Source organism: Cyprinus carpio, chromosome A13 (assembly GCF_018340385.1).
Source record: "Cyprinus carpio isolate SPL01 chromosome A13, ASM1834038v1, whole genome shotgun sequence".
NCBI lineage: Eukaryota > Metazoa > Chordata > Actinopteri > Cypriniformes > Cyprinidae > Cyprinus > Cyprinus carpio.
Window position 1 is genome coordinate 18,320,968 of NC_056584.1, and position 14,187 is coordinate 18,335,154.

At 36.5% G+C, this 14,187-nt stretch overlaps 1 protein-coding gene across 2 annotated transcripts in view; it reads right to left on the bottom strand.

Annotated features, from left to right (window-relative positions):
• The window catches only part of LOC109057019 (synaptotagmin-14), a 41,787-nt gene that overhangs the window by 22,479 nt on the left and 5,121 nt on the right, over positions 1-14,187 (bottom strand). For both annotated transcript variants that reach the window (XM_042769167.1, XM_042769166.1), the window contains exon 2: positions 3,793-3,840. In XM_042769167.1, the coding sequence (XP_042625101.1) occupies positions 3,793-3,840 (48 nt within the window). The remainder of the gene's footprint in view (positions 1-3,792; positions 3,841-14,187) is intronic.

A 14,187-nucleotide genomic window follows, 5' to 3' on the forward strand; every position in this document is an offset into this window, starting at 1 on the left:
AAAGCATGTCAGGATGCTTAGCCACCTCTGAATTACAAAATACTACAGAAACAAACACTCACAAAAAACATTGCACACTGTTGTAAACTCCCACATAACAGCAGACCACAAGTGCTCTCAGAGGCCCACACGCACGCCCTCAGTCATAACACCCTCACACACACACACACACACACACGCGCGCACACACACACACACACACACACACACACACACAAACACAACATACACACACACACACACACACACACACACACACACACACACACACACACACACACACACAAACAAACACATAGACAAGAGCACTGTGTACACTCATAGAGAGAGATAATGAAACACAAACATATATGTCTGCTAAATGATGCTGCAAATACACACATAATGTCTAATCGTACTTGAATAGAGAAGAAGCAGGCAGCACCTCCATTACCAGATTTTATAGGCCTCATAAACAACTCTGCTTTTGAAGGACATTAAAATATCCTCAAGTGATGGGCCAGAGATTTAACATTAGTCTGTTTAATCTTAAAGTGTTTTCATTATAAAACAGTTTAATTTCTGCATAGCTGTTCCTCTTTTTCTTCTTTCATGCCACTCTCTGTCATTCTCTTTATACCAAACTGTCATATTTCTGTCTCTCTCCTTCTTTTACCTTTACAGTTTACGTTTTAAGCTTCTACAGTTTATTAGTAGCCTATAACTACAGTAGCTATAAAAAAGCAGTTTGAGGTGATTTAATATTCCTTTTAAAACAGGATAATTTGACATAGCGATATACCATATACCGTTTAAGAAATCAAACCATATAAACAGCATATAAACAGATCAATACACCCTAAACACCAGCATCATTTGTATATGAAACGACAGCAAGATATTATTATGTATAGTACAATGTATAATATCTATTTTGTAATATTGTTGTAAAAAAGTTAGTATACTGCATCATGCCAAAACTAGGAACTCCAATAAAATGGTGAATCATTTATTTAACTGGTACATTTAATAAGAACTGATTCACCAAAATGAATCTGACTTCCCAAAACTTCATATCAGAGAAGGAGGACATTTTTAGGACATATTTAATCACTGAGTTTCACACGGTTGTAAAGCTGAAAACAACGATGGAGCAATTTGTTATGCTATACTGCTACTCTTTGTTAAAAGTACAGTAGCTTGTCACTGGAAAAGCTACTCTAAATCAACTAAACTACAGTCGTGGCCAAAAGTTTTGAGAATTACATAAATATTAGTTTTCAAAAAGTTTGCTGCTAAACTGCTTTTAGATCTTTGTTTCTGTGATGTACTGAAACATAATTACAAGCACTTCATACGTTTCAAAGGGTTTTATCGACAATTACATGACATTTATGCAAAGAGTCAGTATTTGCAGTGTTGGCCCTTCTTTTTCAGGACCTCTGCAATTCGACTGGGCATGCTCTCAATCAAGTTCTGGGCCAAATCCTGACTGATAGCAACCCATTCTTTCATAATAACTTCTTGGAGTTTTCAGAATTAGTGGGTTTTTGTTTGTCCACCCGCCTCTTGAGGATTGACCACAAGTTCTCAATGGGATTAAGATCTGGGGAGTTTCCAGGCCATGGACCCAAAATTTCAACATTCTGGTCCCCGAGCCACTTAGTTATCAGTTTTGCCTTATGGCACGGTGCTCCATCGTGCAGGAAAATGCATTGTTCTTCACCAAACTGTTGTTGGATTGTTGGAAGAAGTTGCTGTTGGAGGGTGTTTTGGTACCATTCTTTATTCATGGCTGTGTTTTTAGGCAGAATTGTGAGTGAGCCCACTCCCTTGGATGAGAAGCAACCCCCACACATGAATGGTGTCAGGATGCTTTACTGTTGGCATGACACAGGACTGATGGTAGCACTCACCTTTTCTTCTCCGGACAAGCCTTTTTCCAGATGCCCCAAACAATGGGAAAGGGGCTTCATCGGAGAATATGACTTTGCCCCAGTCCTCAGCAGTCCATTCACTATACTTTCTGCAGAAGATGTTTTTTTTTGGAGAGAAGTGGCTTCTTTGCTGCCCTTCTTGACACCAGACCATCTTCCAAAAGTCTTCGCCTCACTGTGCGTGCAGATGCGCTCACACCTGCCTGCTGCCATTCCTGAGCAAGCTCTGCACTGGTGGCACTCCGATCCCACAGCTGAATCCGCTTTAGGAGACGATCCTGGTGCTTGCTGGACTTTCTTGGATGCCCTGAAGCCTTCTTTACAAGAATTGAACCTCTTTCCTTGAAGTTCTTGATGAACCTATAAATTGTTGATTTAGGTGCAATCTTAGTAGCCACAATATCCTTGCCTGTGAAGCCATTTTTATGCAACGCAATGATGGCTGCACGCGTTTCTTTGCAGGTCACCATGGTTAACAATGGAAGAACAATGATTTCAAGCATCACACTCCTTTTAACATGTCAAGTCTGCCATTCTAACCCAATCAGCCTGACATAATGATCTCCAGCCTTGTGCTCATCAACATTCTCACCTGAGTTAACAAGATGATTACTGAAATGTTCTCAGCAGGTCCTTTAATGACAGCAATGAAATGCAGTGGAAAGGTTTTTTTGGGATTAAGTTAATTTTCATGGCAAAGAAGGACTATGCAATTCATCTGATCACTCTTCATAACATTATGGAGTATATGCAAATTGCTATTATAAAAACTTAAGCAGCAACTTTTCCAATTTCCAATATTTATGTAATTCTCAAAACTTTTGGCCACGACTGTACACCACTTAAATTTGTAGTTAGGCTTGTAGCATCACAACTTTAGTTAGTTACTTTCCAACACTCATCACAGCTATGAAACTAGCATTAGCTGCAGCAGGATTGTCCTGTCAACAAACACCTAGGAATTTGACTGACAGTGAACAGATGTTGCCTGAGGAGTGTCCAAACTAACACAAACACACCACACACACACACAGGTGGTGAATAACTTGTCTTCTGAAAGTGTTCTTGGACAGCTCAGCTGTGATATGATACAATTATGTGACCTTGTATGTCATTTAGACTTGGACAGAAAAATCTACTCTTTCACAAAAAACTAAATCGCTGGACACTGGTGTGAAGAATCATGTTTAAATAGGGTCATTAGTACTGATGGGTTCAGCCTCAGGAACAGCTCTGCAGAGACCCAGCACTCATCCGGTCCACCTGGACCACAAGACTTCATTACACTGGGACCACAGATCCTCACTAATGATGTTAAATCTGCCGAGACTGAGCTCTCACTAAACAAGCCAGCCAGCCGATAGCAAACAAGACAGCTGGACAAACCCCTGAGGAACTCAGGAACAGCAGCACCATTCAACAAAATGTTTAATGTCTCATCCACTGAAAGCCTTCAGTAAATCTAGTTTCTCTCTTGTGCACAATAAAAATATTTCTCATACATATTGTCTTTATTTTTATACACACTTTAAACCTTCCTTTCTTCCTTCCTTTTCATGAGGATAATTAAAGAATCAATCAAACCACCACAATCTCTTGGAGAGGATAGTGGGCAAAAAGTTAGGTTTGACAACATACACATTTAGACAAGAGCATGTGCACAAAGACTGATGGTAAACATTGAATGAAAGCTCAAAACAACAGATACAAAAGGAAAGTGCACTGAAGATCAAATAATGACACATTAACATAGTTAAAAATACATTTAGAAGAAGACAGACAGACACAGACAGGCATAAACAGTGATCAAAACAAGTCTCTTTCAGTATGGAAAGCTTTAAAAAAAAGCTATTTTATGTTTAAACTGGCCACTTACCTTTTCTGATGCAGATAAGCTCATGTACTCCACAATTCCGCTCTCCACCTGCAGAAACAAAGCAACATTATATGACAAACAATACACACATGCAACAACACATTAAACAGAGACACAAACACAGAGAAACAGACACACACTTAAAACTGGTGCACATGAGACTTGAAGACTTTATCACATTGACAAAACACTGGACATTATGAAGCCATGAAATGGATTTCAAAGAAATAATAAAAGCTATGATACAAGGGAACAATTTTTGTGCTGATAATTGACACCTTGAATCAGTGCTGTTATTTTAAATTAAAACTAAATTCAAGCAACTAAGCAATTTAAAATACAATAGCTAATTCAAAATCAGTGGTGGAGAAAGTACTTGAAAGCCACACTTTAAGTAAAAGTAGGTATATCTTACCCAAAAATGACTTTAGTAGAATTTAAAGTCCCTGAATATTACTTGAGTAAAAGTTTTAAAGTATGCGATATTTATTGTACTTTTGAATCGATTCGTTTAAAAGGTTCATTCCTTCAGGAATTAAACATTTGACTGTTTTAACGAGTGAGTCACTGAATCATTTGTTCAAAAAAACAACAAAAAAAAAAAAAACCTGATTCATTCAATAAGGAAACACCATCCAGTTTGGAACTAATTTCATTGGCGAAATACAGCAAAAACAGGCATTTAAAATGTATCTTAATACTAACTTTATTAAACTTGTAAAAAAATATATTACTTTTGTTATATTGCTGATATCTGGAGAAAAAAATGGCACTCTTAGTCTGATATAGATGAACTATTCAATGATATAAATATAAAAGACATACAGAGGCATTTTGCCTGAATCTTATGGGCATTCGAAATGTGTTTTAATAGACTAAATCACAAAGTGAATGCGTGCACTCTCTGGGTGTGTTTTTGTTTGGTTTTTGTGATATACTCATAGACTGGGATATACAGTACTCGACAAAGTCAGATCGCACATTGTTAAAACAACACTTAGGATATTAGCGCATACAATATTTTCCAGCCTTTACTTGAGTGGAAAATGAAATTATCTCGTTTGAACTTATAACTTATGCACGTGCGCAGTTTTGCTTTTTTTTTTTTTATGAGTATAATTGTATATAAATAATACTGCAATAAAACTATAAATATAATAAAACAAATAATATAAGAGCTAAAAACTATAATAAAACTAAAAAAAAAAAAAATACTTATAAAAAAAACTGTTAATTTGCCTTTTTGATGCAAAGTGACAAAGAGGTGTTTAGGAAAGTGCTGTGGTGTTTTTTATTGGTATTTGTTGTGGGTAATACAAAATTTAAAGGTCCTTTTACACCAAGGGCCCTTTACATTGTTTAAGGCATATGGCCTAGACTGATTCTTTTAATATCTTAACACTTACAGCCTTTAAAACATGTTCAGTATGCTCAAATAAAAACTGCAGCACAACAAATGTTGGTATCAACCTTCTCAGACAACCTTCTAATGTGCCAGTATCTAACTTTAGCAAGCATAACCTACTGTAAGTCTTTAATCTATGCCCTGCTAAATAACCTTTCAAAGGTAATGAATTCAAACAGGCATCTCTGTGCAGTCACCTCAGTTTAAGGGCTCACTTTACACTTTGCAGCTGTGCTCTGGTGTTTGCTGGGACAGTTCAGGTTAGAAATGCCTTTAAAGCTGAAACCCACACTCATGCATTAGAAAGCAGTCAAAAGGAGTTTCCATTATGTACAGCGTAAAACTAGCCCATGTTGGTCTGCATAAGATGTTAGGCAGTTGACAGTGGTTGGATTTAAACCTGGGACTAAGTGTATTGATACCCCACACCAGAGATAAGCATTCAGTTTAAACATGGGGTAAAATATCTAGACTCTGTCTGTGTGATGAGAATTAGCATTAATAATGACGAACACAAATTATTTTGACCAATATGATATAGTAAGTTGGTGAATCATTGTTTGCGGTCAGTATTATTTTTTTGAAAGATTCAAAAATTCATAAAGAAAGACATTTATTAAGCAATGAGATTGAATTCATCAGATTGAAAAGACAGTGAAGGCTTTTACAAATCTGTTGTTATGAACTTTCTATTAATCAAAGAATCTTGATTTTTTATTTTTTTTATTTAGTTTATTAGGCAGCACAACTGTTGAGCATTTATAATAATATGAAATGTTTTTGGGGCAACAAATCAGTATATTAGTATGACCAAAAATGTATTAAAAAAGAAAACAGCAACTGTAAATTTAAATTTTAACAATATTACTGTATATTTTTATCAAATAAATGCAGCCTCTGTGAGCATAAGAGAGTTTATATTTAGAAAATAATAATATAATATTATTTATAATTTAAAACTAAAATTTACAATTGAGTAATAGCTTGTTATTTGTGCATTAAATATGATAACAGTTGAAAAAAAAGGGAGACTTTGATTCTGGCTGAGTGTTGGCCTTTAGCCTGTGGGGGGTTGTAATGTCAGGTTGTTTGTGAGAAGGTGAGTAAAGGTCATTCTGGAGGAGAGAGATGGAAGCAGCCAAGAATGTCAGTTTATGCATTCTTAATGTGTGCTGTCAACTTGTAACCCAATTGAAACCCTAGACATCTGTTTAATCAAGAGTCTAATCATGGTAGAATTACAGCTAAGACTAAATTTCACACTGTGCATCTTTCCATGGTAATGAAGCTTGATCACTGCTCAATGACTGATCTGCATCACTTACAGTGATGAAAAAATTAAAACACTTTAAAGGGGTCATATGATGCGATTTCAAGTGTTGAGTGTTACAAGCTCTTGGTGCATAAAGATGATCTGTAAAGTTGCAAAGACTAAAGTCTCAAATCCAAAGAGATATTCTTTATAAAAGTTAAGACTCATCCATCCCCTCCTAAAATGCCTCATTTAAAGACGTCTTTAATGTTTATACAAGTTTACGTCACTATGTGGGAAGATTTGCATAACACCGCCCAAATGTTTGTGCAAAGAAAAAAGGCGTAACTTTTATTCATGCTGTAGCATTGTTGTTGCCACCACCGCCATGTTGTGGAGATGCTGTGTGTTTCGTTGTGAAAGTGAAACTACTTTGTTTGGCCTTCCAAAAGAGGATGATATCCGCTTCGTCATTCCTAGAGCTGATTCTTTGTTGGGCGCTAAGGAAATACATCAACTTTGTGCTGTGGATCGCCGGATCGGCTTTCACCGTGGATGGAGTCCAGCCTGGGGTCGTCACATGTGGTTGCAGCAAGCCCTCCGGCTGCTCCTCACTCAATCCCACAGTGTGTGATGCATTTTATGGAGGACTGTTTCCTGAACCTGCAGAGTTGCCTACTGTACAGTAGGTCTGTGCTCAAAGGTTGTTCTATAAAGTTGGGCAGTTCCAACTTTGCAAGAATAGTCTGGCGCTTCTGACTCACATCCTATATGTAAATTTTTTATATTTAAAGAATTTGCCACTGATGATACAAACGCAAGTTTTAAGCAATGTAGAGTAGCGCTTGTTGTTTTTTGTTTCTCTGATCACAAATGCAGACATGGTTTTATGTTTACGCGGCGCGATACGCAATGTGTAAAAATACAGTGTAAGTCATTATAATCAGTAATTATGTCTCCACAAGATGCAACAATTACCTCGTTTGTAATGGGTTTAATTGGTTTTGTTTCCTCGTGCCATGAGACGGCATCACAGTATGTTAAGGGGCAACATTTCTGTCACACACTTGAGGTATTCAGCCAATCATAAACACACTGTTTAGCTGGCCAATCAGAGCACACCTCGCTTTTCAGAACAACGAGCTTTGTAAAAAATCAACACATTTCAGAAAGGAGGGGCATAGAGGAGCAACAATAATGTACATTATGTGGAAAATAATGTGTTTTTTTAACCTTAAACCGCATAAACACATTGCATTCCACAACATAATGTTCTTTTTAGCAACGTCATGTGACCCCTTTAAACACCAATTTAATTTTGGACATTGGCACTGAGTGTTTTGGGCCTATATCAAACACTATAATTATACATCACACAGCTGTGTGTAAAATGACCATCAGCTGAATATTCATATATTTAAATGGAATCCTGAGAAATGTAGCTTTAACCCAAAACTACGCTGCAGAGAGTGAGTGAGTGAGTGAGAGAGAGAGAGAGAGAGAGAGAGAGAGAGATCTTTATGAGAGCTATACTGACATGGTATTTTGTCACACAGCCAGTGTGGTTTCAGACCCATATGGTGTAGAGAGCAGATTAAAATCACATTAAGATTTAACAGCTTTGCTAAATATGCAATAACTTCCATCTAGTTGAACTGAAGTTGAACTCACATAATTTGAGATATCCTAGCAAGGGTTCCTGTTTCAATCCCTTCATTTGCAGTTTAGATTCAGCACATTGTTTAGGGAACATCTAATGCACATACAGTAGCACATAATATGGCACATATATCTGAATATTGATTTATTACTTTTCAGTGGATATTTGGACTTCAAGGTTTAAATTATACATTTAAGATTTATACCCAATAATGTTAACTGGAATTTTTTTTTTTTTTTTTTTTTTTTACTAATAAGTTAAAGAGCCTTTTCCCTATCTATTTGGATGGTTCATGGTCAGAATAAACTGCAAAGTGTACCATTTAGTCAGAATCTCTGAGGCCTGTGGCTCATCTCAAAGGATTCTGCTCTGGAGGTTAGTTTTGATTCAGTCCTGAGGGAAACTTGATGCCATGATTGATGCCAAGTCTGTAAATAAAGTAAGTAAACTAAGCCAAGGTGAGGTTGCAGGGCCAAACCCTAAGTACATTTGTCCTCTCTCTTTCTTTCATCCATCTCCCCTTCTCAGACAGGGCTGGTTTGTATTTATAGAGGCCTGTCCCAGTTTTATACAGGTATTTCCCTCTATTTAGTGTTTAAACCCTAGAATGAGGAATAACGAAAGAGAGAGAGAAAGGGGAAAAGAAGTGCCCTTGGATCTGGAGATCACGCTTTGTGAAGTAAAGTCTTGTCAAACTTTGCAAAGCACAATGTATCCACCAAAGGACATGGACATGATATAGCATAATAAATAAATTCATATCTGCAATAAACTAGAAGATATACACAAATTGTTTTCAGAAATCTCAGAATAATACAGATGTTGTAATACTAATTATGAGATATTATGAAATGCCAAAAGTGATAACAGAACAAAGTTCTTTTCATTCAAAAAGTGTTACTTCTTCAGTATTCTTTAATAATATATTTTCCCTATCATTAAAAAAGTAAAAATTTGTCCCAAGGATCACAGGTTGGTGCAGTTTGTTAGCTCAGTAAGAGAGTTAAGTACAGTAACCACGAGTACTATAAATACTTACACAAATAAAAAACTAAATACTAGTACTAACTATTAACTTAAATACTAACACAGACCTCCATACCAATTCATACTATAGTGAGTCCAAGGTAGAAATCCAAGGATATACTTTGCATACCACTTTATCTGCATCATTCTATATATATCTAGAATCCTTCCTGCCTGGGCTTAACAGCTCCAGATTTTGTGTGTGCTAATTTCACCATCTCTCACTCTCTATAAAACATCATCTTATCCTCACAGACTGACAGATTTACACACAAATCCGCTTTGGCTTCAAAAACAACAGCACACCGAAGCAGCTCATATAGTGAAAATGCCACTGAGGAACATAAAAACCTGTGATTGTCCAGTATCCCATGGTGGGGTTGATGACTGACAACTCATCACAGCTCTTTTGAAATTAGCTTTAAATGTGGTTGTGGGTTATTTGTTTGGTCAGGCAGAGGCATTTTATGCATTACTATTAGTTATATGTTAATGATGAGTGTGTACAGTATATGGGCGTTGTTTCATCTGTAGCTACAGCTATAACATTTTTCTCTATTTATATTACATTTAGTTTATTTTTAATAAATTTTCACCGCTGAGAAGTCCAACAGCAGATGACATTTTCATTTTTATTTAACTTTGACAAAAGGGTGGGGGGACCTGTAAATTTCATACTGTGAATTCTGACTAGAATAACGCAACACTGGAGCAACTGCTGAAAGGTGATGCTATAAATGACAATTGAACAGATAACATCACTACCATATAATAGGAAAAGAAACGTAGAAAGGGAGAGAACAGAAATGCCATAGAACCTCACACTCAAAAATGGCACTTAGTACCGTATTTTTATTTATTTGTTTTTGTTTTTTAAAATTTGTGCTCTGCACCAAAATACACCCATGAAGCGGATCCCATTATATACTAAATTAAGAATAAATTCACCTCTGACATTAATACCAAACCCTCAGTTTTCACAACTAATAATGATAATAATGATTATCACATGTAAGTTTGGATGTGTGTGTGTTTTAGTAAAGGTAAAAGTCTATTGATTCTGGGAATGTGATGCTAGGTACAATTCTAGCAGTCTGAGTCCAATCAATACATTATTTTCAGGGTTTACAGAGTGTTGCATGTGTGGTGAACAGGCTGGGCCCTTATTATCAATGGTTTAAGAAAAGGATAATCCCTGACATACTGTTTCAAGCCAGAAAATCATTTATAGAAACCATTTTAAATGCAATTAAAGACTTATTTTAGGCCAATTACATGCTATTAATCATCTGCAAATCTGGTAAAAGTAAATGCTTGGTAAAATAATAACAAAATATGTGCACATTGGAATGATGAGGGCTGAGGGTTGGGTAGCATACAATTTAATATGTAGTCATCAGGCAACAGTTTAAACCTCTGTCAACTCCATTAAAGAATCATTAGAACTTGATTCATAGGGACAATTAGCACCCTTCCAAAACACACTCTCCAGAGTGATCACAGCTTTCAAAGAAAGATATTAGAGACTGCCGTAAGCACATATGGGTCATCTGTGTTTTTGTCTGGCACTTTTGCCGTTTCAATTTAATCTGAAACAAAATACAATAGTAAAGAGAAAAATCACTCGATAGCATCGGGAGAGAAATTCACTATTTTAGCTGATGCTTTTATCCAAAGTGACTTTCACTTTAAGTGTCTTGATCCACGCTAATGTTGGTAGTAAGGGAAAGGTAAATTTAGCTCAAAGGGAATTAATTATGAATTTGGACAGAATCACTGTTTTACTGCTGATCAACTGAATTGGTCAGCGGTCAATTGAACGGGTCACATAACAATGGATATTGGATATTAATATCCAAAGTATAGTGAAAACATTTATTAGCACATCAACAAGATCAGCAGTTTAAGACATTAACTTGTAAGCACAAAACACAAGATACTTCTCTTTTCAATATAAATAAGACTTTATTGGACAATTCTAAGACAAACTAATCTCTCACATTCACTCACACATTCACACAAGTTGCAGAAAGAGAGAAAGTGAGGAAAGAATGACTTTAAGAGAGTGGAAATGTGAAATCCCAAGAGCAATATATGCAATTCCTTAGACCTGAACAACCATCAATCATTTGATTAAGTTCTTTCATTGAGCTTCTCAATGAGGCTATTAAACTTTATATCAAATGCACCAGTTAAGCTAGAATCTGGCTTACTTGTGTTGCCTTTGTTTATAGTGATTTTCATTGTGGTGTCGTTGCAAAAACGGGAGGTCTAGTAGTCTTCTGGAGTGACGTCTTAGAGAACTAATAGATGGGCGTTGGCTGAAGAACGGTGCAGAGTTGTGGGCTGGTTGAAGTTTTGGTGGTGGGCACAGATGAGGTCAGACACAGCTTTGTGGCAAAACGAACACGAAACTCTCAATGGAAAATAAACTTAGAAAGAAAAGAAGAGTGTGACGAGACTAGATGGCTTATCTCCTCATGATGGTAGAGGAGCAGCTTGCATGCAAGCAAGAGCACGCTGGAAAAGTGCTCAAAGAACTTGGAGGCAAAAAGCCGTGGCAAAATTTGATTGTGTCCTGAGTTTTTAAACTCAGCTTTCAGACACATCCCAAATGATGTCTTTACCATCTAGACATTGTCTCAGCTAAGTGTTCTTTGTTTTAAGCTGCAAGCTGTTCAAAGCTGTTAGTTAGTTAGACTTGGGGTGCCAGAATCCTGGGCAGATTTATGGTCAACATCTTGTTATCCTGGGCCTCTGTGGAATTTGGCTCTTTGTGTTGTTTCAACACTGTTCTGATTGAATCCTAAATTGTCGGATTCGCTCTGTATCCTAGATGGATCAGGAGTGCTAATATACAGTCTAATAGCACTGGGACTTTCCACTGTTTATATAACACTGCTTGTCCATGTTTGTGTCCATTAGTGGTGTGGTTACAGCATTACGCCAAATGACCTTCTCATCTTTATGAATGAATAAATGAGGCATTTACATAGTGCTTTTATGATGTATTACTGTAGACCCAAAGCACTTTACAATCATATCAGGGGTCTCTCCTCACCTCCTCTCTTTATTATGAGAGAGTCCATTTATTATTAACTTAACAATTGATTAGTTCAAAAACACCAACTCATTCAGGAACAAAACAAGTACTGTAACTGACATTATAAATGAGCTACTGAATCACTCACTCAACTGATTAGTTCAAACACACCAGAAACAAAGCAAGCAAGTGCCTCTTTGAATGAGACACACAATGATTATCTCTGGCTTTGTTTGGACATATTTTCATTGATTTAACAAAAAATTATAAATTGTATTTATTATTAATTAATTATTAAAACATAAACTAAAACACAGAAGTTACTCATTAACTTATTAACCCGTTGTATAAAAGCAATGTTGGTCCAAATATCAAAACTATGTTTTCTTTGCACAATCTCTCTCATTCAGTTTTGTAGTGTTGGGTTGAGAGTTCCAGTATCAGTTACCTGTCTTGACTAACTGTGACCCAGACTGATAGCCAGACAGAGAAGAGACAACTTTGCCCTAGAGAGTCACTCACTCTCTCTCTCTCTCTCTTTCTCTCTCTCTCTCTCTCTCTTCCACACACACATTACCAGTCTGACACACAACGCCGCAATTAACAGTTTGGCCCTCTAAGGGAGATCATATTCACTACAGTCTACATTTCTCTCTCTTTCTTTCTTACTCACTCACTATCTAGCTTTCTCATTCTCATCCTCTAGGGAGAGAGAGAGAAGCAATTTAAGTCAAGACACATAAAAGCTAATGGGCATTTGCAAACAAGTCTTAAAATCTGCCTTATATCTGAAGTCCCAGACCAATTAGAAGATACTGATTGCTGGCATACGCCTCCTTTCCACAAACTCCTCCAGGCTGCTTATGGTCCTGTGAAGAGTTTTAAATCAGACATCAAGAACAGAAATTAAAATAACACTGATTAAAGTCCATTTGTTTTCATGGATCATTTATTGATTAGACACAATTTAATCTTGCAATCTGTGAGTGGCTTTAACTAATCCAACTACTGTGGAAACAGTAGAAAAAAGAAGAAGAAGAAAAAAATCTGAAACTCATTTAAGTATCTTGTTTGCTTTCTTCTTCACAAGCAACTAGTAGACCAACAGTACACAGCAATTACGGCCCTGCACCTCCACTCTCTGGAGTCCTCCACTGCCGTTGGGAGAGGGAATGGGGCTCTGTGTGTGTTTTGGTGACTGGAATCTGCTGGGATTTCGTCTACTTCACACTCTGCATTCAGACTTTGCATTGGATCAGATTCATGATCTGTCTGCATTGATCTGAGTCATGAAAACAGACTCTGCAGAAGCCAGACTCTTGAGGACTGCATCACAGTTGATGCAGCTGATTTCATGCACAAGATGCCCCTAAAGACTGACTAAGACCGGTGTGTGGGTTTGCATGTAAATGTTAGTCTAGAGGCAAAGGACAGGCAAGTCTTATCAGTTTTTTTTTCAGTTTGCATTACTTTTTGTTTAATTCAAACAGTGTTATAGAATGTGAAACATTTGATGTGAAACAAAAAATGCTAATCATAACGTGTACTTCATTTTCAGAAATCCAGTGTGTGATATTCTCTTTGGGATAAACCACAGTTGGCCAAGGAAAGAAATCAACATCCCATGGGCAGCAGGAAAGAACCAGAGAAAGAGAGAGAGAAATGAAAGATATTATACATCCTGTTCGGAATTAGAGATTTATTCAGCATTATAACCATTCAAATGTGCCCCCTCAAAATTTTGAGCCAAGTTAATTTTTAATGCAGCTTCCATAAAACTATTTGTAGCTTTGGTAATTGGCAATTGGCATTTTGGCAATATATATATATATATATATATATATATTAAATATATATATATATATATATATATATATATATATATACACACACACATAAGGAAAATAATTATAATTCTTAAATCATAAAAATACTCTACTATTCAGATTTTTTTTTTTTCAGAAATTAATACTTTTATTCAGCAAATATGCATTAAATTGATGAAAGGT